General features: G+C 41.7%; 1 protein-coding gene across 4 annotated transcripts in view; it reads right to left on the bottom strand.

Annotated features, from left to right (window-relative positions):
* Positions 1-22647, bottom strand: part of CCDC141 (coiled-coil domain containing 141) — a 229118-nt gene that overhangs the window by 46192 nt on the left and 160279 nt on the right. For all 4 annotated transcript variants that reach the window (XM_075529468.1, XM_075529470.1, XM_075529471.1 and 1 more), the window contains 3 exons: positions 5879-6020; positions 3397-3516; positions 1536-1727 (listed from right to left, as the gene is read on the bottom strand). In XM_075529468.1, the coding sequence (XP_075385583.1) occupies positions 1536-1727; positions 3397-3516; positions 5879-6020 (454 nt within the window). The remainder of the gene's footprint in view (positions 1-1535; positions 1728-3396; positions 3517-5878; positions 6021-22647) is intronic.

Below are 22647 nucleotides of genomic sequence, written 5' to 3'. Positions count from 1 at the left end.
CAGAAGCATGACATGCATGCCCGTGGAGTATACACGGACCTGGGTTAAATGCACACAGGATGCTAGTATTTCTCTATTGCTACATCTAAATGACAAAAGTCACCTCACGTGCATGTGAAAGTTGGTCATTTAAAAGGAAAAACCAAAGAAGAATCAATGCATTTGAAAATTGAATATTAAAATCACTGTCAAAGAGTGTTGAACGTTCTGCCAAAATAACAAACCAATTCTGTCCTGGAAGAAGTCCAACCAGGAGGCTGCCTCAAAGCAAGCACGGCATGACTTCATCCTTGGATAAGCGGCCAGGAGAGACCAGCCCTTGGAGAAGGGCATCATGCTTGGTGAAGTAAAGGGGCAGCGAAGAAGAGGAAGACCTTTGACGAGATGGGTTGCCACAGTGGCTGCGCCAAGGGGCCCACGCATCAGAACAATTGCGAGGATGACGCAGGATCAGAAGGGCTTCACTCTGCTGTCCATAGAGCCACAGTAACAGCCCCTAAGAACAACAAAATCGTTAAGAAACTGGGATTTTTGATAGACGGACTCCTCATTTATTAGGGAGAATTTTCAATATTATCTAGTGTGATAGACATAATAATAGCCTCCCCAAAGATGCTTAAGCCCTAATGCTCAGAACCTGTGGGTCTGTAACCTGATCCACCAAAGGGGACTTTGCAGATGGCACTTAACAATTAAATGTAGGATCTTAAAAAATCAAGAGTTTGGGAATATCCAGACAGGCCCAACATAATCACAAGGGACCTTAAAAGAGGTAGACAGAGGCTCCGAGATCCAGAAGGAAATACGATGACAAAGCAGAGGTCAGCGAGAGAGAGAGAGAGAGAGAGAGAGAGAGAGAGAGAGAGAGAGAGAGAGAGAGAGAGAGAGAGAGAGAGAGAGAGAGATCCTGTGGTGCTGTCTTTGAAGAGAGAGGAAGGGGCCATGAGCCAAGGATTGCAGGAAGCTTCGAGAAGCTGAAGTATGTGAACATTTCTCTTACATCCTCCAGAAAGAACACAGCCCTACCAACACCTCGAGTTTGGCTAAAGTGAAGGCCATTTGACTCCTTCACCTTCCTGAACTAAGAAGACGACTTTGTATGACTCTAAACAACTGATGTGGGGATTTGTTACAGCAGCCGCAGAGCACACTACTGCAGTTCAGAAACCCCTTTCAGAAAAACCCCACCAGAGGAGGTTCTCAGAGGGAATTTGTTAAAAGCCAACAAACAAGACAGGTTTCAGAATGTTCCCAACATACCTTCACCGCTGGTGCTCAGAGTGTTAAACCGACCACCTGCATTTCTTAGCTGTTCAAAAAGATCAACTGCATGGAAAGCGATTTTTAAATTTTTTTAAATTTTTGCGATGTCTTTTTTAAGTAAGTTTGTTCTCTCTCTAGGATGCTGTAACTATCTGTAGGGCACCGTAAAAGGCATTCTACTGCAGTCCCTTTACTGTGTGCTTATAAATGGCAGCGCTTGCCCCCCCAGAGGAAGCCAGATGATGGTCAGGGGCCACCCACGGGCGCGGTACCTGTTCTGATGACTTCAGGAATGCCACCCGGGTCTGCAGCACCCGCACCCTGAGTCCAATGCTTTGGGAAAGCAGTTGTAGTTCTTCCTCTAGCCATTTAGCTTGAGAAGAAAGTGATGTGACTTCATCGGACCCGAATTCGTGCTTCTCTGTCATGATGTTTGCAGCTGCTTCTAATTGCTGTGATATTTCCTAGGAAAGCAAAGCACGGGACGTCAGAAGCCAACAGGGGAATTGCAAACGTTCGTTTTTCATTACTTTCTGTCCACCCATCGATGACACTGGTGAATTGAACTATTACCAAGACGCCCCTCAGTAAAACCAAGCCACAATATTCAAACATGAAAAACAAAGGCACTACAGAATCTGAAGCAGCTCCGTGAAGTCCTTAGCTTTCTCGGCTTCCCTTCTTATCTGGAGCACTTTGTTGTCCGTGTTACAGACAGAAGAAAGGTTGTTTGGCACCAAAGGGGGTGAAACAAAATGCCAGGACTGTGATTATACTTGAGGATTGCCTTATGCAATTCAGCAATAGAGCCAGCAAATTCTTTAACTAGCTCTGCTATGTAAGAATTGGCAAATTTACAAGTTTAATTTTAAAATGACAGTAAGTTTACTTAGGCAGGCTGATTTGAAATCCTATCTAGAAATAAGTTTAAACAAGTGTAGGGCAAATATTACATATAAGGCCTAAAAAACCTAAAAGAGTCCGTGTAGTTTAGAGATTCTTACAGTCAGGGATGCTCCCCTCTGCTCACATCTGAGTGCAATGTAGGCAGGTGGAAACTGCTAATCGGATGGGTGAGTAGATATTGGAGGCAGCACACATACAATTGCTATAGAACAGCCATGCCAAATTCCCCGAGACCAAGCTAGGAATCAAGCAAAAATGAAGGAAAAGACTTCATTCTCATTTGCAGCAAGGAGGGATTGCTTCTCTGCCTGCACATCCCGGCACTCTGCACTCGGCTGAATGGCCATGGCTTTAATTCACAAGCGCTGCCTCAGGGTGGCACTCAGGGAAAGACGAGAACTAGGGTCTTTCTCTTCCTGTATTCACTTTGTCCCCCACATCAAACAGTTTTTAAATAAAACAATGAAACTGAGTCCAGGCAGAAACTTTATTTTAAGCATTTTAAATAAGAAATTAACACACACACACCATCGAGTAAATTACTTTGTGAAAATGGGTTCACCTGCGCATTTCAGGAGGCAGGAGGTGCGTGAGGCCCTCTTCTGCTTGGAACTGAGAGGGTAACAAGGCGACTTCCTACCTGCCTGAGAGGTACTCCACTCACCTTTCTTAAACACCTGCAGGAGTAGGCAGGCAGCGTCGGTGTTAACAGGGTATCCGAAAGGAGGAAGACACAGAAGGTTCAAGGGAGCAGGGCGGAATTTTCTGGCTTTGAAAACTGAGTGTGCAAATACCCTGTCATTTTCTTTGTCTGCCAAAGTCTTACAGTAATGCATCTACTTTGGGAAATGTTTTGTTGCAACTTGGTCTAGCAGGCAAACGCAACGTGGGCAGTCCTAAAGCAGGACGCTCCCTGCTTCCTCTGGCACCCCCAAAGGAGATGTTAACATTGACCAGGCGAGGAAAAAGCCAAATGTATGTGTAATGCCAGGCACTGATGCTGTGTTTCCGTGAGTTCAACCACCCTAAGAAATTCACCTAGCAATAATAAATGTGCATGGAAATAATTTAAGCCCATATTAGTACACATGTAGTATACACATTATTTGCTATCGTAGTCATCTAAAATTGCAAATCTCAGGGTGTCTAGGGTTGTTTTGTAGCTATTTAATATGAAGATAAATTATATTTATAAAATCATAATAGAATAATTATTATTTTACTTACCTTAGCTTGGCTATCCAGTTCCAGATATTTACCCAAAATCTTCTCTGATTCAGACAGGCTGAAACTGACATCTATTGCATTGGAAAGTACGGGGCTGATTCTCTGAATCGACATTTTCACCTTTATAAATAGTTATATAAAATAAGAAAACATATCACAGGTAAAAGATACACATATTAAAATGTCATGTAATCTTTGAGCTGCGGGAGTATATGTGCATACAGGAGGGGCTTCAAACGTTTGTGGAAATTTTCATTATCTTTTCATTTCAATTTTCCATGAACTTTTTGACTTTCAATGTCAATGCTGACTGCTCCCATAAACAGTTACACAGTGGTTCTCAACCTGTGGGTCGCGACCCCTCAGTGTCAAATGACCCTTTCGCAAGGGTCACCCGATTCACAACACTAGCAAAATTACAGTTGTGAAGTAGCAACGAAAATAACTTTATGGTTGGGGAACTGTATTAAGTGGCCACCGAATTAGGAAGGTTGAGAACCCCTGAGTTACAGCGTTGGAGACCCACAGGGGTACTTTCTGAAGCCCCTTTGTATTTCCATTATGTTTTAAATAACTCACTGCCATTGAGTTGATTCCACCTCAAAGCAACTCTATTGTTGAGTTTCAGAGACTGCAAATCTTTCTGGGAGCAGACAGCCTCCTCTTTCTCTCTGATGTGACTGGTGGGTTTGCATCTTGCAGTTAGAAGCCAAATGCCTAATCCACAGGAAGCCTGTGACACTATAGGCCGTCAATTTTCATCTAAAAACTAGCTTTAAATATTTAAACTTACGTAAATAAATAATGCTGTGTTCTTCATATGAGATAATACTACTGACCAACTGACAGCGGGAATGCTTTTAAATGTTTCTTTTTATTAGAAGCGGTGAGATGTGTCATCATCTCCATCCTCTAAGAACTAATCTATATTAAACAGCAATTATAATTCACGTGCCAATACAGCAGCAGAGGTGAATTCACATAATCAACTAACTCTGAGGTATCAACTGTAAGTTGAACGGGACACAGTTTGCCTGCACATTTTGAAGTGGAGGTCCAGAACCCATCCTACAGGTTGCTATGTGTACACATGATAGTGAAACACAGGCACTTAACACATTTAATCATAGAAATTGGGGGAATATGATTTGATATTCAATACACATCAATCAATGTATAAAGAAAATTTTAATGTGTTCAAATTACTTCTTTCATCTCTTTGCTCTAGCCAGGGTCCAACTTCAGAGCTGGCATAAGACAAGTAGCAACAGCTGCTTGAGTTCCTACTGTGTAGTCCGCCACCACCAAATTAGCTTGAGTCTCAAGCTCTAGGGAATGTGGGCACCCCACAGCTGTGTCATATTTGGAATCTCCTAGACCCGGGCATCAGAACAAGCCTCAAATTCCCAAGTTTTAGAATCAATAACAGGTGGTAAGATAATTTAACTTGACACATACTTAGCTAAATGGAGACATAGTTAGCCCGAATGTCCTTTATAGAACTAGACATATTTAGTACCCTCACCTGTGTAAGTCCAGGTATTTATCCATCGAATCAAATGACAGCATCATTGGAAATGTGAGATTCTAGCATACAGTGACATTTCTTGACATTAGTATCACTGATGTAGTACCATTTTTTATTATATATCCCACCCATTGGCCATTCATTCAAACAGTACCTGTCTGATTTTGTTCTCCATTGAAAGCCCCTTTATTCACTTTGTAAAGAGAACCTTCATGTGTTTTTATTCAAAATCATCATGTCCCTTGAACTGGCTTAGTTCTACAAAGCATAATAATGGCACTGTTATTACCTACAAAAACCTGAAACTCATCATTTCTTGCGGCAGTTTATCTATCCATCCATCTATCTTCGGGCTTTAGAAAGTTCACAGAAATATTAAATTAAAAGATGCCGCATATTTCCTACAAACTTTTTGAAGTCCCCTCATATCTATCAAGACGTGGTGCTCAGTTTGCACAGTACTACGTTAATCTACACATGGTTATTTAAGCTATGCTCAGAACCCTACCAATTGCTGATACCATTTTAGTATTCCTATGGTCCAATTAACGTGGTCCTGGGGAAACAGAACCGCCTTTGTGTTCATACGAGGGGCTGCTGAAAATTCATGGGACCACTGCATTAATTTTTCATTGCATTTTCCATGAAATTTTGGAAGCCCTCTCGTATATTCAAAGGATGTGTTTCCAGCTAATGCTTTGGATTTATTCTTGAAACCTGGAGCAGGGACAGTTGATGAGTAAATATGATTCTCAACTTGGCCTTGTTCTGTTGGTGGAGTTGATGTGGAAGTAAGAGGTGCATGCGAAAATAAGTCCCTAACCCCCTCCCATGCCCACCCATTACAGCCACCACATGCAAAGTGTCAGCAAATTAGAAAAAGCTACCGTGGCAAGTGGAATTATAGCAGATGCGTCTCAAAATTAGCTTTAGGAGAACACGTTATGAAACTACCTTCCTTAGGTAACCCTCCACCAAGGCTGTTAATTGCTGCTTCTTAAGAGCGAATTCCTTGTGCGCAGAACACTGTTCAGTCAGGTGATCCACTCGCCTTTGAATGCATCCTACCATCTCGTGGATTCCGGTCATCCGAAAGCTGAACAGAACAAACCAGCTGTTAGTTTGGTTTACTGCAATATACAAATGAGCCCTAGGAATAGGTAGTGTTTGAAAACAGATTTGCTCTTTCATGTAGATATGAATTGATAAAAGCTTCCAATTTCAGACTTCAGGATCAGAGAGGTTAAGTAGCTTTAGTCTTGTACAACATACAGCAAAACAAATTATATTGCTTTGCTTAAATCAGTCAGTCCTGAGGAGAAAGATGAGTTATGAGTTTATAAAACCAGGTCTAATAATCTTTTCAAAATGTCTACTTATTATTATTTCTCTGAGGGGTTGGTTTATGTACATATATTTATATGGCAATACATTAAGGTAGCAGACAGACTTTGAGCCTCTACTTACGCTTTCCTTCAAAACAAGAACACTTTGTTCTGATAACATGGCACAGGGCAATATCCATCTTCCTGACATGATCACTAAAGATAAAATGGGTGCATAAGCAAATGCGGTGCAGAAAGTGGATGGTGCCCGGCTAATAAAAGATATAGTGTCTGGGGTCTTAAAGGCTTAACGTTAAGCAAGTAGCCATCTAGCAGGGGAACAGCTAAGCCCACACGGAAGTAGCATCCCAGACTATTGACCATGAGGTGTCAATTGGAATAGGTATCAGAAGTTCAAAAACAATCACATGCGTAGGAAGGCAAAGGGTCAGAGTGGAGATCCAAAGCCCATCTGTCAATAATAGTTCTATTAACCACAGTTTTTATAACTTCCACTAAACAACAGGGTGGGATTTTGCAGATTGGGTGTATTTACTTTTTTTACTGATGGGTCTCAATAAAAGAAGATTGGGGAATAGACAGACTTATATGATTTGTGCATGATTGTTAACAGAGTTTATTGTGATTCTAAAAACTTGGAACTCTAACTTTGGCATTGGTCAATTTTGCTGTCCTGGTGAGTATAAAATAAATAATCTCAGAAATTCAGTCACTTAGTGACTATACACATGGACTTCTCCAGATGGAACACCCAGACATCAAATTTACTACATTTGTGGAAGGAGATGATGGAAAAGCCCAATTGCAGCAGATAAAACTAGGGTCTGACTGTAGAACAGACCATCAATTGTTCATATATAAGTTCAGGTTGAAGCTGAAGAAAATTAATGTACGTCCATGAGAGGCAAATACAACCTTGAATATATCCTACTTGAATTTTGAGAACATCTCAAGAACAGACTTGATGCACTGAACAATAATGACAGAAGACCTGATGAGCTGTGGGAGGACATTAAGCACATCATTCATGAAGAAAGCAAGTGATCGTTAAAAAAACAGGAGAGGAAGAAAAGATCCAAGTAGGAGTCTTAAGACACTCTGAAACTTGCTCTTAATTATAGAGTAGCTAAAGCAAATGGAAGAATGGATGAAGTCAAAGACTTGAACAGAAGATTTCAAGGACAGTTCGAGAAGACAAAGTCTAATATTATAACGAGATGTGCAAAGACCTAAAGTTAGAAAATCAAAAGGAAGAACATGCTCAGTATATCTGAAACTGAAAGGGGTCAAGAAAAAATTCAAACCTTGAGTTGCCATCTTGAAAAATTCTATGGGAACAATATTGAATGATACAGGAAGTATCAAAAGAAGTTGGAGGAAATACACAGAATCAGTGTACAAAAAAAGCCCAGCCTACATCCAACCATTCCAGGAGGTAGCATATGAACAATGACCAGTGGTACTGAAGGAAGGAAGATGTTCAGTTGTCCTGAAAGCATTAGACAAAAACAAAGCTCCAGGAATTGATGGAAGACCCATGGAAATATTTGATGAAGCACTGAAAGAACTCACTCATCTATGTCAGGAAATGTGGGATTTATATCTGTACTCACACCAAAGAAAGGTGACCCAACTGAGTGTTCAATTTATAGAACAAGATCTTTCATATCACATGCAAGTGAAATTGTGCTGATGATCATCCAACAGCAGTTGCAGCGGTATATTGACCAGGAGGTTCAGGCTGGATTCAAGGAGTATAATTGTTCACATAGACGCATCTTGGCTAAAAGCAGAGAACATCAGAAGTTGTTTACTTGTGTTTTATTGACTAAGTCAAGGCCTTCGACTGTGTTGATCATAACAAACTATGGATAGCCTTCTGTGATAGATATATGATCATGTGTCAATTTGAGGATTAATAGTGAAGGGGTGGAGTCTACTCTGTCAATTGGGTCATAGCCAATGAGGCTTCTGTGTGGGCATGGCCTTCCCCTAAGGATTCTGAGAATTCTGGTATTTTCCTCCTTGGAGGTGGGAGACACTTTTATCTCTCTGTTCACTCCTTAGGAGACATAGCAGCTGACAAGGCAAATGGACTTAACCCTGATGCAGCCCTGGGTGCTGGAGAAGCCATGCAGAGACCCCTGCCAGAGCTGAGATGCTTCCAATGCCACTGAATTCCAAAGACATCCCACCCACTGGACTGTGATCTTCTACATTCGGCGTCATTGCCTGTGTTTCATGAGTCTGAAGAGGACCTTACAGATTGACATCAGACATATGGGCTAATATCAGACTTATGGACTTGATCTGGATTGGGCTGGGGTGTTTTCTCAATGGTCAATTGCTCTTGAGTATCAATATCCTTCTTATATACAGATGTGTGTCCATGGATTTGTTCCTCTAGTCTACGCAGACTGACACACCTTGAGAAGAATGAGAATTCCAGAACACTTGATTGTGTTCACCTGGAACTTTGTTCATGGATCCAGAGGCAGCTGTGCAAACAGAACAAGGGTCTACTGCGTGGTTTAAAATCTGGACAGGTGTGCCTCAGTGCTGTATGCTCCCACAATACTTATTCAATCGGTAGGCCGCATAAGTCATCAAAAAACCCTATTATATGAAGAATTCAGCATCAAGATTGGTATTAGCAAGCTGTGTGATATGCAGATGACATAACCTTGCTTGCTGAAAGTCAGAAGGACCTGAAGCACTTGCTGATGAAGATCAAGGACTGCAGCCTTTAGGATGGATCACAACTCAGTGTAAATAAGATCAGAATCCTCACAAGTGGACCAATAGGTACCATCACGATAAATGGAAAAATGATCGAAGTTGTATGTCTTGCTTGGACCCACACTTAATGCTCACAGAAGCTGCCATGAAGTGACTGAAGGGCATGTTGCGTTGGGCTAGTTCTGCTGCATAGACCTCTGTAGATATTGGAACACAAGGCTATTACCTTGAGGACTAAGGTGTGCCTGACCCAAGTCATGGTATTTGCGATTGCTTCATATGCATATGAAAGTTGGGCGTTGAATAGAGAAGACCAAGAAGAAGCAATGTGTTCAAATTGTGGTGCTGGCAAAGAATGTCAGGCGTACCATGCACTGCCAAACGAATAAACACATCTGCTTTGGAAGAAGTACAGCTTCCTTAGAAACAAGGATGGTGAGACTCCATCTCATCTACTTTAGACGTGTTATGAAGGAAGACCATTCCCGGAGAAGGACATCATGCTTGGTAAAGGAGAGGGACAGAGAAAAAGAAGAAGGCCTTGGACAAAATGGATCGACACAGTGCCTACAACCAGGGGCTTAAGCGTAACAACACTCGTGAGAATTCTGTTGTTCACAGGGTCTCTGTGTGTCAGAACCAACTCAAAGGCACCTAACAACAACAGAACTACCCTCATAAACCCCATAATCTTGAGCATTGTCGTTGAGCTTTGTATGGCCATTGCCATCAATTATTGAACCAAGAGCAGAAAAGTAGAGGCCAGGAGAGGGAGGGTTGATGTCACAATTGGTAAAGAAGTTTGGAAGGTAGAAGCCTGTCTGGCCTCCACTTTATAGAAATTGGCCCTGGGCTGATGTCCAGTTAAGTTGTCCCTCCTCTTGAGGCCAATGGAGGTCAGGCACGGCCCAGCAGGCCACTCTTCTAGGCAAGCTGGCAGCTCAAGACAACGAAAGAATGGACTGATCATTTGACATTTTTTCAACCTGTCTCTAAAACAGACCCTGTGCTTTCTGTTAGGATAGTAAGGCCTTTCAATTTCCTGTCCTCCATTTCCTTCAAGAGGATAACTCTTAACTTAATTGCCCAGAGTTTTAAAAGATTGTGAAATGAGATACAACTTTCTATAATTTTACATCAAATCATTAATTTATGACTGTAAAAATGAGTTTAATTAGTAATGAAATGAGGGCAAGATCCCAAAGGATCGAGAAAGAAAACAACCTCATCATAATGACAAAGAGTTTGCAAAAGAAACGAGAGTTCATCAGGTGGCTTGAGACTTCTCCCTTGTTTGACAAATGTGCCTGGGACTCAGGCACATCCTCTGGATACCTCTGGTATCCTTGACAAGTTTAATCGAGGAAAAATAAAACTGCAAGAGATCTTATTCGTGTCACATAATATTCCGTGTTATACTATTACACTTTCACTTTAATACTCAGAGTGGTCGTGAAATCAGGACATTTTATAAAATGATTCTCAGGACACTTAAGTCCACAATTTCTTTAATACTTTAATACTTTAAACTAGGCTTAAACGGGGCATTATATGCTAAAAAGGTACTTGAAAGGCTAGTGATCCAGTACTCTGCAGGTTCCAGAAATCTGAAACAAGAAGGATAAAGTGAGAGGCACTGTAAAAAATGTACAGAGAACAAAGCTTAGGAAAGGAAATGTGAAAGCACACAGAAAAGTAATATTGTTGGAAATGTCAGAAAATAAAAAGGTATTTGGAAATGACCGAAAAGAAACCATAAGCATCAAGTTCAACAATGGCCCCTTCCGCTGCTAAGTTGCCTGTCTGTGGTTCTACCCAGAATGCAGTGTGATGACCCTTTGCTCACTCGCCCTAGAATAGAGTCCTCCTTGGCCTAACGGAGATGCTGCTGGGAGGAAATACCGTGAGATTTCAATAGGCTGCTTCCTAAGAAAGCTGATCCTTGGTAAGCAGGTCCAGCCAAGCCTCTTAACGTCTGCTCAAGTTACTCTTTTTACTCCTTGGTCTTTTAAATAATATGGCCGTCAGCCAGTGTTTGGGGCCCAACTTCAATCCCAGCCATGATCCCTCGTAACAAAACCTACCCTCTGACTCTGACCAAGGCTTGCTCTAGGATCCTCATCTCCTCCTGAGCGCCCTACTTGAATCTCCATTTTATCTTCACTGAGGAGTTAAGAGTTAACTCCTTAATGCTCACATGAAATGCAGACTCCTCTCTGGTCATTCACATAAAAAGCGCACTCCCTCCTCTCAGATGCTGTCGCTCGGCTGTACAGTGCCCTGGGAGATAGGGATTGTGGATTTGTGCTTCCCATAAATTTGCATTTGCTGTTTACAGAGACTGTTATATAATATTGCATTAAACTGTTAGCATTTTAATGCATTATGGCAACAAGTACACTAAGTGCTGTACATGCACTATTTCATAGAACACTCAACGAAGCTTTCTGAGGTCGACCTCACTGACACCAATTTTTAGCTGAAGAAACAGAAGCGTCTGAGGTCACAGAAGCGTCTGAGGTCACACAACCTGCCCAGAAACACACACAGCCAATAAGCAGTAACACAGCTACAAAGTCAAATGTCTTTGCTCACTAACCTATTCCTGCATTGTATTTAATCATTGTTGACTGCATTTATATTTGAACTTAATTCCTAGTTTTCTAGATTGGGTTTCTCCTGAAATTTCAGGGTTTACAAACAACACCTTAGTTTTCAACCATTAGAAAAACTCTGTACTGCCACTAACAAAAACGATTATTGAGCGTGTTCTGTAGCGATACCTTTTTTCCTTATGGTTTTAACGGAAGCTGTCTCCTAATTCTTGCTACACCTCATGAGTTTGAGACTATTAATAATGTCCCTGTTTCGCAGGTGAGAAAGCTGAGGAACAGAGAGGTTAATTAACTTGCTACGGTCACAATGTGATTAAGTGGCACAGTGTGTTAAACCTGTTCATCTCATCCCAGGGTCAACAGTTTTCTGACCTCGCAGTACTTTTTTCTGGGTCTGGGAGCCAGCCAGACTGGGAGTTGGGGAGTGTTCTACTCTAAAGCTTCTTCTCTGGAGTTGGGTGTGGATGCTATCTTTCACAGAAGAGGACATACTCTTGACATTGATAGGCTTCTCTGCTGGAGGCAATGCCTGTAGTTTGTGAAGAGGCCACTAGAGGGACACAGCACCCTCTTAGAATTACATCACCTCTCCAGCACCAAAAACAGACAATGGGGAAATAAAACTAAATCGAGCAGCCCTTCCACAAAAAATATGACTTCTTTATAAGCTCCATCTTTCATATCGGTGAATAGCAATCAAGAAAATAGAATCTCCCTCTTTGGAAGGCCCATGCGTGTTTCATTTTTCAATGAACAAGGAGATTCTGGCCTTGTTTTTGTGGTCATTTGAGCTATCGCCATTCCTTTGAAAATTCTTTAAAGGAAAGAAGGCGTGCTATTCATTGACTCTATTGTACCCATTCTTATTGCAGCGCCTATCCTTGTAAATAGCAGAAGATCAATACACATTTTCAAATTAAGTAAAAAGACTCTTTGATCAATATTTATGGGAAGATAAGGACATAGATTTAAGGAACAAGAAAAGGATATGCACAGATCCTTTTTAAAATGTCGCTCGTGTTCTATAGTTTTCAAATGCGGACTTTAACTTCTGCTCACCTAGGGAGTGTACACTAGCCACTTTTACTATTTGTCATGCTTCACACTTGCATAGTTAGGCTCAATCAAATTTATTGTTGATTTGGGTCAACGGATGCATTGCTGCTGTACTTAAAGTCTTAGATGAGACTTGAATTGTCTTGCTCTTCCATGAAGATGAATGACTAGAGCCTTTGATATTGAATACATTTTAATATAAATAAAGAAAAACTTTTCACAACCTTATGGATCAGCACCATCATAACAAATGGAGAAAAGATCGAAGTTGTCAGGGATTTCATGTTACTTGGAGCCACAGACATGCCAGTGGAAGCAGAAGTCAAGAAATCAAACATATTGCATTGGGCAAATAAGCTATGGAAAAGTCCTCTAGAGTGTTCCAAGTCAAGGGGGCCCTGTGAAGACTAAGGTGCGCCTGACCCCAATCCCTTGTATTTTACTTGCCTCCTGTAAGAGCAGAGCTCTGGTGGTGCAGTGGTTCCAAGTTGGGCTGCCATCAGCAAGGTCAGCAGTTCAAAACCACCAGCTGCTCCTCAGGAGAAAGACAGGGCTTCCTACTCCCATACAGAGTTGGAAACTCACAGCGCAGTTCCACCCTGTCCCACGGGGTCACTAAGAGTTGGCATCAACTCTGTGGCACTGCGTTTGGTTTCAGTTTGGTAAACATGTCAAACCTGGACAATGAATAAGGAGGAATGATGGAGACTTGAGGCTGCCTTCGAAATACGGCTTTGACAAAGAATTTTGAATATAACATGGTCTGTCAGAAGTACAAAGCTATCTGCCTCAAAAGAGGTAAAACCAGATTGCTCCTTGGAAGCGAGGATGGTAAGACTTTGTCTCATGTACTTTGGGCACATGATCAGAAGGAACCAGTCCCCAAAGAAGGATATTAGACGTGGGAGAGGGTCAGTGAAAAAGAGGTAGACCGTCAACAAGATGGACCAAGACAGTGGCTGCAACAACAGGCTCCAGTGCAGCAATGATTGTGAGGATGGAGCAAGACTTGGCAGTGGTTTGTTTTGTGATATCTTAAACAGAACCAACGCGATGCCCCCTGACAATATGCGTGCATGGTGGTGTTGTCAGTAAGCATTAAACTGCTTAACATAAAGCCAGTTATTCAAATCCACCAGCTACTCCTCAGGAGAAAGATGATGCTCTCTGCTCTCAGAAACCTTTACAACCTCGAATTGACTCGATGGCTGAGTTGGTTCTGGGTTTTTCAGGGTGCCCTGCACCTTTACTTGTGACCTAGACTCCTTCCCGAGAAGCACTCCCAATCATCTTGCTCACTTAAAAACAAAGCCAAAATCCTACTGTCACAGAGTCATTCTAACTCTGTAGGACAGAGCTGAGCAGCTTGCAAGAGTTTGCAAGAATCTTTCTGGAAGCAAGCTGCCACATCACTCTCCCACAGGGTAGCTGGTGGGTTTGAACTGCCAACCTTTGGGTTAACAGCTGAGTCCTTAGTCACTATGCTACTAGGGCTCCGCCTCCTCATATCATGTCATGCTGCCTCTCTATGTCACAGAAAGGACACTATCTCTGTCAAAGAAAGGTCAGTGGCTGCCCTCCCTTCCTCAATCCCCACCTGGATTAAACCCACCACACTCCTAGGACCCAATCTCTGTCTCTTGCCATTTCCTACAGGAAACCTAGCCCTGCTGCCGTCTTTGCTGTTACACATTTTATGAGCCGATTTGGAACCTGACTTTCGAACATTCTATAACATTTTTAACCATGTGCAGCATGCACGTTGGTAATTTTCTCAGAGCCTGAAAAGTAAATGGCTTAATTAAAGGCAAGGTCTGACCTCCTGTGGTCAGTAGTTTTTATATGAATTGAAAAATCAAAGGGAAGAGAATTACACATTACCCAGGAATTAATCAATAACTTCACAGTCATTCTAATTAACCAGACAAAGGCTGAAGTAGGGGAATAAACACAGGGTGGAACTCTAACATCACGCCTTATCAGGGAGATCCAACTACAAAGCAGTGCTACTCCTCTGCTGCCTCGCTTGTGAGAGTGGTGGTGACAATCTACTAGACTTCTAGCCACTCTATAATTTGCACTGAAAATCTGAATTGGCCTTTGGGGGCTTTTTCCACGAGCATGGACAAGGTGCTCTTCTAAAGGCTTCTTCAGACATTTACTAGAAATTCCACAATGGGAGCAGTCCGTGCCCACGCGCCCTTAGGCATTGATCCAGTAGCGAGGAGAGAGAGCGGAGGAAAATGATTAATTTATCTTTCCCCATAGAGCAGAGCTGCACTGACTTGGGACTCAAGAACAGGCCGTCCTATTGGCTACAGGGGAGCATTGTCCTGCCTTTGCCTCGCTCACCACCCGGCTGCAGGAGGGGGGAAGACTCCTCAAGTTTATGTGTGCTAATGATTCTTTCTGGAAAGCAGCAAGATGCTTTCATAAATTACTATTGGCAGCCCATCTGGATTAGGGGCGGAAACAGATGGTAAGGACCTGACAGCTTACTTTGTTCATCGGGAGTCAGCTGATGCTATTTTTCTTTTTGTTGGTGGATAAATTAGACTTTGTAAAGGGGGAAATGTTCTTGATCTTTCAATGGATGCATTTGAACAGAAACTCAAATAGGAGTTTCCTTCAGGTTAACAATCTTTATTTTGTAGGAAATAACGCTAATGCTCCAGTCTGTGTCCCTGCTTTGAAAAAGTGCCAGCTTTACTGTCGAGGTGAACTGCATGTATTTCCAAAAAAAAGTTCCCCTGATTTAAGGTATATATACCGAGAATCTCTCCCCACCAAACAATGCAAGGCCACGCATGTGCGCGCGCACACACACACATCTTTACCACACATATAACAATGAACATGTAAGTGCGATAGAAGTAACAGGCTGTCTGGGTCCCGGTCCAGACAGATGCAGGTGATCAGAAGGGATTAAAACCTGCCCTACAGGAAGGATGCCATCGCTGGCATCAGTAACAGAAATGAGATTCGTCCTATTTGGGAAGAAAAACCCCACCTCGATAGCCAACTGCTAATAGCAGGTCATTGTATCAGAAGTTACTCAAAGCAAGGCAGTTTCCCCCGCATCCTGACAGCCTTTAAGAGTTTACAGAAACGTATGTGCTGCTGCCCAAACAACAGAAGAATATTTCTGGACTCAAAGCCCTAAAAGAAGAGAGAACAAAACACGTACAACAAAGGCAAACAGCAGATACCTCCCAGCCAAGAGGAGAGTATAATAAAAAATATCAAAACAAGGAAAATCAATAAGACACTCAACGCAAGAGATAAATACACTCCAGCTCAAGTGAAGAGCAACGAGAAAAATGACTGTCAAATAAATACACCTAAGCTCATCAAAGAGATAAATGGAAAGCCAGCACCCCTAATAAAGAACAAGAAACTAGGGGAGGGGGGCTGCCAGAAATGAAATAAAAATGAATTAGTATAAAAGCCTAGAAATGAAACCAATATCCTTAAACTAAAAACAGAAAACCCTAAATTAAAAATATTAAAACTAAAAAGTAAAACCAATATAAGTAAACTAAAGACAAAACTAAACTTAAAGTTAAAAGAAATCAGCGAGCACAGGATAAAATTAACAAATGGAAAAACTAGTGCAAGAGATTCATTCAGAATGCAAATGAAGGGCGAAAGAAATGGAAAATACAAAGCCAAGGGGCCCAAAAAATACATATGGGGAAGTTCCACTGAGCTTCTGGCAGAAGTAACAGGAGAAAACACAGACTCATGGAAAAGCAACACTTAAAGAGCTAAGTGCTGAAAATGTCCATGATTACTGACACAGACCCTCTTAAAAATTTGACTCAAAAACCCCACTGTCATTGAGTTCATTTGGACTCAGAGCACAGTAAGACCTAAGCAGATAAATATTCTTACTTGGGACAATTTGGAAAATATACAAATGTTTTAATATATTTCTTTCAGGATTTTGTGTCTTTAATAGTATTTCTCCCACCACAAAGTTGGTACTGTGTCATGTAAACAATTTGCATGCCACTTTTATCTGCTTGAAATTGAGAGGATCACTGCTATGTCTTTACTTACTTTTTATCAAGAGCACCAGTTTTTACTTGGCTTTTGATGTTAACCAAGACTTTGCCCTTACTCTTTTCAGACATTTCCATATTGGGGGAAATTTTAGGTGGTTTTCAGGTTTTGAACTATTGTACAGAGCACTGTTCTACTTAAGTTGTTCATAAATGTGTCCATCCACCCCTTGTGGGGATGTGTGTGTGTGTGTGTGTGTGTGTGTGTGCGTGCTTCCTCCTGAGCCGACTGACTGTAGAGAGGCGCCTCCTGAAATCTCCCCCCACCCCCCAGGCTGAGATTTCCACCAGGCAGCCAGGCTTCCTCTCTCATCTCCGACATTCAGAGCTTTCTGCTCCAGCCAGGATCCTCCCTTAGGTCTAAGTCCCAGTTTGAAAGCAAAGCAGCAGCATAAATTAATATGTTTACATCAGAGCAAGCACTCTTAGCTGTTTTACAGAAACCTCACTCTTGGATTTCATGAGAAGCATAAACGGTGGTTGTCTTCCATACTAAGTTTCAGAACGTATCAATCACGTGATGCTAACAGGCCCTGACTGCAGGTTACTCACCCTCCAATAAGAATGCCTTAATATAGACATGGAAATATTTAGAAAGGAGCGAAGTTAGCACCCTCATAAGAATTCAACTTTTTAATTTTCAGAATTTCAGTATCTGGCATTTACCATATAAATGCATCATCAAATTGTAAAAACAAAAGAGTTATTTCTAGTTCTGAAATGATTGGTTTTTAGAGTTTTGAGTTGTTTTTTAGAAATGCAATCATGAATTAATCTATTGGACAAGGGAAAATTCTGTTCATTTCTCTGTTTCGTTTGAGAGACAGTGATCAATACTGTCTTCTATTATTTTTATCAAGGTATTTTTTAATTAGTGTTTCAATGTGTTCCCCCCAAAAGATAGCTGGTGGTTATAATTCCACTTGGGAACTAGTTTCTTTGTTATGCTAAGATGCACTATTAATGTAGAATTTGTTTTAATCTCCTTTTTAATATAAAAGAGTATATTGAGCAAGTAACTGGCAAACAAGCAGAGACAGGGGAAGAAACATACCAGGACACGTGGAAATCACCAAGGAACGAAGGAGAAGCAGCTGAAAAGAGACAAGAGACTCCCCCAGGCCGGACAAAAAGAGAAAGCTTTCTCCTGGAGCCGGTGCCTGAATTCAACCCTCGGGCCTCCTCAGCAGAAAGAATAAATTTGTTGACTTGTGGTCTTTCTATTAGACATAACTAAGACAAGTATTTTTACTCTGACAGGGGCTTCTCTTTAAAAAATCATGGTAGCCTTTTCACATTTCAAATCAATGCATCATGAATAGAAGCAGAAGTTAAAGAAACATGAAAGTCTCCCTGTCTTGTCAGGCCTCAGGGAAATCAGGATGTGGAAGAGAGGAGGAGATAGGTGGCACAAGGGATAAAACTAAGGATCGATTCAGGCCAGTCCACACAGAAAAGCACAGAGACACCTGAGAAAGGCAAAGGCATTCAGGGGAAGTATTGTGTGATGAGGATAGATTCTGTTCTTCATGGGCCGAAGATCTGGGCCCTTCCAAACGCTGTCAGGGTTGGCGCCGACTCACGGCGACCCTGTGTATGACAGAATGACACAATGCCCTGTCCTGCAGCGTCCAGAGGAATTAGTCACTGAAAACCTTATCAATGACAGTAGAATATAGTGCCCCAGCCCAGTCTATTAAATTCACCCACCCTCTCGGCTCCCACTTCTTCCCTCCATGGTTCTGGACCACAGGAGCTGGCTTGTGTCTTCCTTCTCTGAAGAGGTGATCCCAAGGCCCGTTGTCTCCATGGCTCTGTTCGCCCATGAGCCAGGTGTTCCCTGACCGCATATGAGTGAGGTTCTGCAGAGGCAGGGCAGGTATAAATGTCCTTGGTTGACTGCCATGTGATGGCTCATGCTGGTATGTCACATGAAGTGTTAATGTGTAAGTTCAAAGATTTTCTGAGAAATGACCTTAAAGAAAAACATCCCGGAGAATTGGGCCTGGGTTGGAACCAGAAGGCAGATGGACTCTGATTTAAGTCCAGTAGAATGAAAGAGGATCCCCGTTCAGGAACTAGTCATCTTCCTCATTACTGATTAAAATTAATGAAAGGAGTAGCCACACAGCTCCAGCAGCATAGCATAGCGGTTCAGATCAGGATTTAGAATTTCATTCTACCACTTACTACCTGTCTGACGTAGGACAAATTACTTGATCATGCATGATCTGACTTACACGTAACTTTTTAATCTGATCTTATGCCTTTCTCCCTTGGCTGCCTGCTCAGCTGTTGCTCAGCTGGTGAACTCACCTTTCAGGTGTTTGCTTGGCCGATCTTCTCAAGCAGTCCTTCCCAGACTATGATGTCTACAGTGATCTCCTCAGCCCAGTCACTCTCTATCTCATTTTACTTTTATACTTTTCATACTCACTGCTGTATAATATAATGTCATTTAATGATACTTGTGGGTTGACTTTTTTTCCCCCATCATATTATAAGCAGCATGAGAGCAAGCACTTTGCTTGTCTGATTAGCTGCTTGGGGGCATCTCCTAATAAATAGATACTCAGGAAGCAGTGTGGGGATGAATGAATGAATCAGGTTCTGACTTAGAGATTTACTACCATCCACATTAATGACCAAGGGAATTAGTGGTAGCTTATAGAAATGAAAACCATGAGAAGAGAAAGCAATATTTCAGTTAGCTCCTGTTTTTATTTCTCTATAAAATATGAAGCTTTGGAACTAAGAAAATAATAATCAGTGTTGTACCTAAACAATACTTCAAGATCTCCCAAAGCGAAAACATTGTGAAGTTCAAAAGCATAAATGCACCATGACAAAGCAGAAGGAGAACTGGTGCCATCTTGTATGTCGAGATAGAAATTGAGTCGATACTGATGTAAATTTGCTTGGACAGACAAAGTAAATTTTAGCAAAGAGGAGTTCTAGGCAATTGATTACTTCAGAAGATTGCATGATACTGTAATATTTAGATGTTTTTGAGCTCCAAATCAGTAACTGCACTGAACAGGGGGAATAAAAGGCCTCATTATTGTTCAATTATGAAAAACGCCATCCTAATGCAGGGCTCCAAACCCAGCACTTCCAAACACCAGCGCCCCCTTGTGGCTTAATAGATGGTCGACTTATGCTTGATGGCAGGCCACCTTTGTTCTATCTTTAGCACCAGGACTAAATAGGAGGATGTCAAGCAAGGCCCAGAAGAAATGAGTGTAACTGGAAGTGAGGCGCTCGAGCTTCCCTCTGATTCTAAATCCGACCACTGTCACATACGATTAGGGGCAAAGGGCACTGAACTTTGCTCATAAGCACATGAACTTGCCTTCAAATGAAAATAGATGTATAGGTTATATGAAATAAATTTTATTGCCATGCTCTAATCTGCTACTAAATGCCTAACAATGACTTGGAATTACTGTGGGATTCCAGGCTGGCAACAGAGAAGGCAGAGAAGTCAATAACCACTAGACTGCGCTAGAAGTTCAACTGGGATTGATTTCAGTGCAGAGAACGAGTGGACCTGTTCCTCCTAAGGCAATTATTTCAGCACAACAGCAGAAAAGATCTCTGATGAACAAAAGCATCATCTCAAATCAATGTGAACTTCTTAAGTTCTCTTAAATTTTGTCTCCCCTTTCTTAAGGCAAACCATCCGATTAAGATTCCGTGATATTGCCTTGTGCGCCAGCCTTAGATCCTGACTCATGACAACCCTGTACTACCTTAAGGTAAATGTTCATCATCTGGGATAATATGATAACTTTCCCAGCAACTTGGGGTAGCTGATTCAGTTGTAATCATTTGAATCCATCCTGGGACTCAGTATTTTGCCTTTAATGCTGTTTGTTTAGGAGTTAAAAAAGAAAAGTGAACCACTAATTGTTTATCGAGCAAGTTATCCTTTTTTGTTGAGAATGGTGCTGCTAGCTCTTCCGATTACCACAAAAACTCCATGGAATATATAACTCCATTTTACGGATGAGTAAATGAAGGCTCAGAAAAGTTAAGTTTAAAAGTGATAGTATTTCTTAGCCTCAGAATGTATCAAATAAAGGCCCTTTGTCATGAAGTCTACAGTGTCGAAGCCACATCAGCTTCATGTGGTTGCGTTGTATGTGCTGCTAGTTTGGTTGGCATTCAGTTCTCAGAAATCACTGTTTCCAAAATAAATTAAACAGCCCACTGTCATCCAAGTGATTCTGACTATTCATAGAAGTCCTGTCAGACAGTAGAACTGCCCTTCTGCATTTCCCAGATTGTAAATCTTTTTTTTTCTTCTTTTAAAAATCATTTTATTGGGGGCTCGTACAACTCTTATCACAATCCATCCATCCATCCATTGTGTCAAGCACATTTGTACATTTGCTGCCACCATCATTCTCAAAACATTTTCTCTCTACTTGAGCCCTTGGTATAAGCTCCTCATTTTCCCCTTCCTCCCAACCTTCTTTCCTCATGAACCCTTGATAATTTATAAATTATTATTATTTTCTCATGTCTTACACTGTCCGATGTCTCCCTTCACCCACTTTTTGATTGTCTTCCCGCCCAGGGAGGGGCTTATATGTAGATCCTTGTGATTGGTTTCCCCTTTCTACCCCACCTTCCCCTTACTCTCCTGGTATCACTACTCTCACTATTGGTCCTGAGGGGTTTATCTGTCCTGGATTCCCTGTGTTTCAATTTCTTATCTGTACCAGTATACATCTTCTTGTTTAGCTGAATCATGATAGTAGGGGGCAGGAAGCATTAAAAAACTAGAAGAAAGTTGTATGTTTCATTCTTGCTACACCACATCCTGATTGCCTGTATCCTCCCTGTGACCCTTCTGTTAGGGGATGTCCATTTGCCTACAGATGGGCTTTGGGTCTCCACTCCATACTCCCCCTAATTCACAATGATATGACTTTTTGTTCTTTGATGCATGATACCTGATATTATTGACACCTCGAGATAATACAGGCTAGTGTGCTTCTGCCATGTAGCTTTGTTGTATCTGAGCTAGATAGCCGCTTGTTTACCTTCAAACTACTAAGACCCCAGATGCTCTATCTTTTGATAGCCAGGCACCATCAGCTTTCTTCACCACATTTGCTTATGGGCTCACTTTGTCTTCAGCAATCATCTTGGGAAAGTGAGCATCATGGAATGCCAGTTTAATAGAACACAGTGTTCTTGTGTTGAGGGAGTACTGGAGTAGACGCCCAATGTCCATCTGCTTCCTTAATACTAAAGCTATAAATATATGCACACAGATCTATTGCCTATCATAATATATAAATATATTTACATATGCACACACCTGTATTTAGACCTCTATAAATTCCCTTTGCCTCCTAGTTCTTTCCCCTATTTCCTTTTACTTTCCTCTTGTTCCTCTATCATGCTCAGCCTTCGTTTGGGTTTCAGTAATTCCTCTCAGTTACATTGCCTTTGATGAAGCCCTACCAGGCCTCCTACAATCCTCCTCATCATTGATTTTGGATCCCTTCTTGTTCCCTTGTCCCTGGGTTTGTTAACCCCCATAGGAGCAGATAACCTCAACTTTCTCCTAAAGAGAAACTGGTGGGTTCACCCCCCAATCTTGTGGTTAGCAGTTCAGTGTGCATTGGGGTCCCTTAACACGCACTGTAGTCTATTGAAATACACCTTTCTCCACTGCCACCGTTCTGAACCTCAGCCAGTCCATCAGTGGCTGGAACTAAAAATCTCCTCCACACCGTCCAATTCTTTCATCTGTGGTGGTCCACATTGTTGAACAGATGAATCATCAGATGAGGAAGGGGAACGAGGACCAAACGGAATGCATGGGAACGACATCAGTAGCTATATGTGACTCTAGTTTGCAGCTGAGATTCTAATGTATTTCAATT

This window comes from Tenrec ecaudatus, chromosome 13 (assembly GCF_050624435.1).
Source record: "Tenrec ecaudatus isolate mTenEca1 chromosome 13, mTenEca1.hap1, whole genome shotgun sequence".
Taxonomy (NCBI): domain Eukaryota; kingdom Metazoa; phylum Chordata; class Mammalia; order Afrosoricida; family Tenrecidae; genus Tenrec; species Tenrec ecaudatus.
This window is presented reverse-complemented; position numbering and strand designations above follow the sequence as displayed.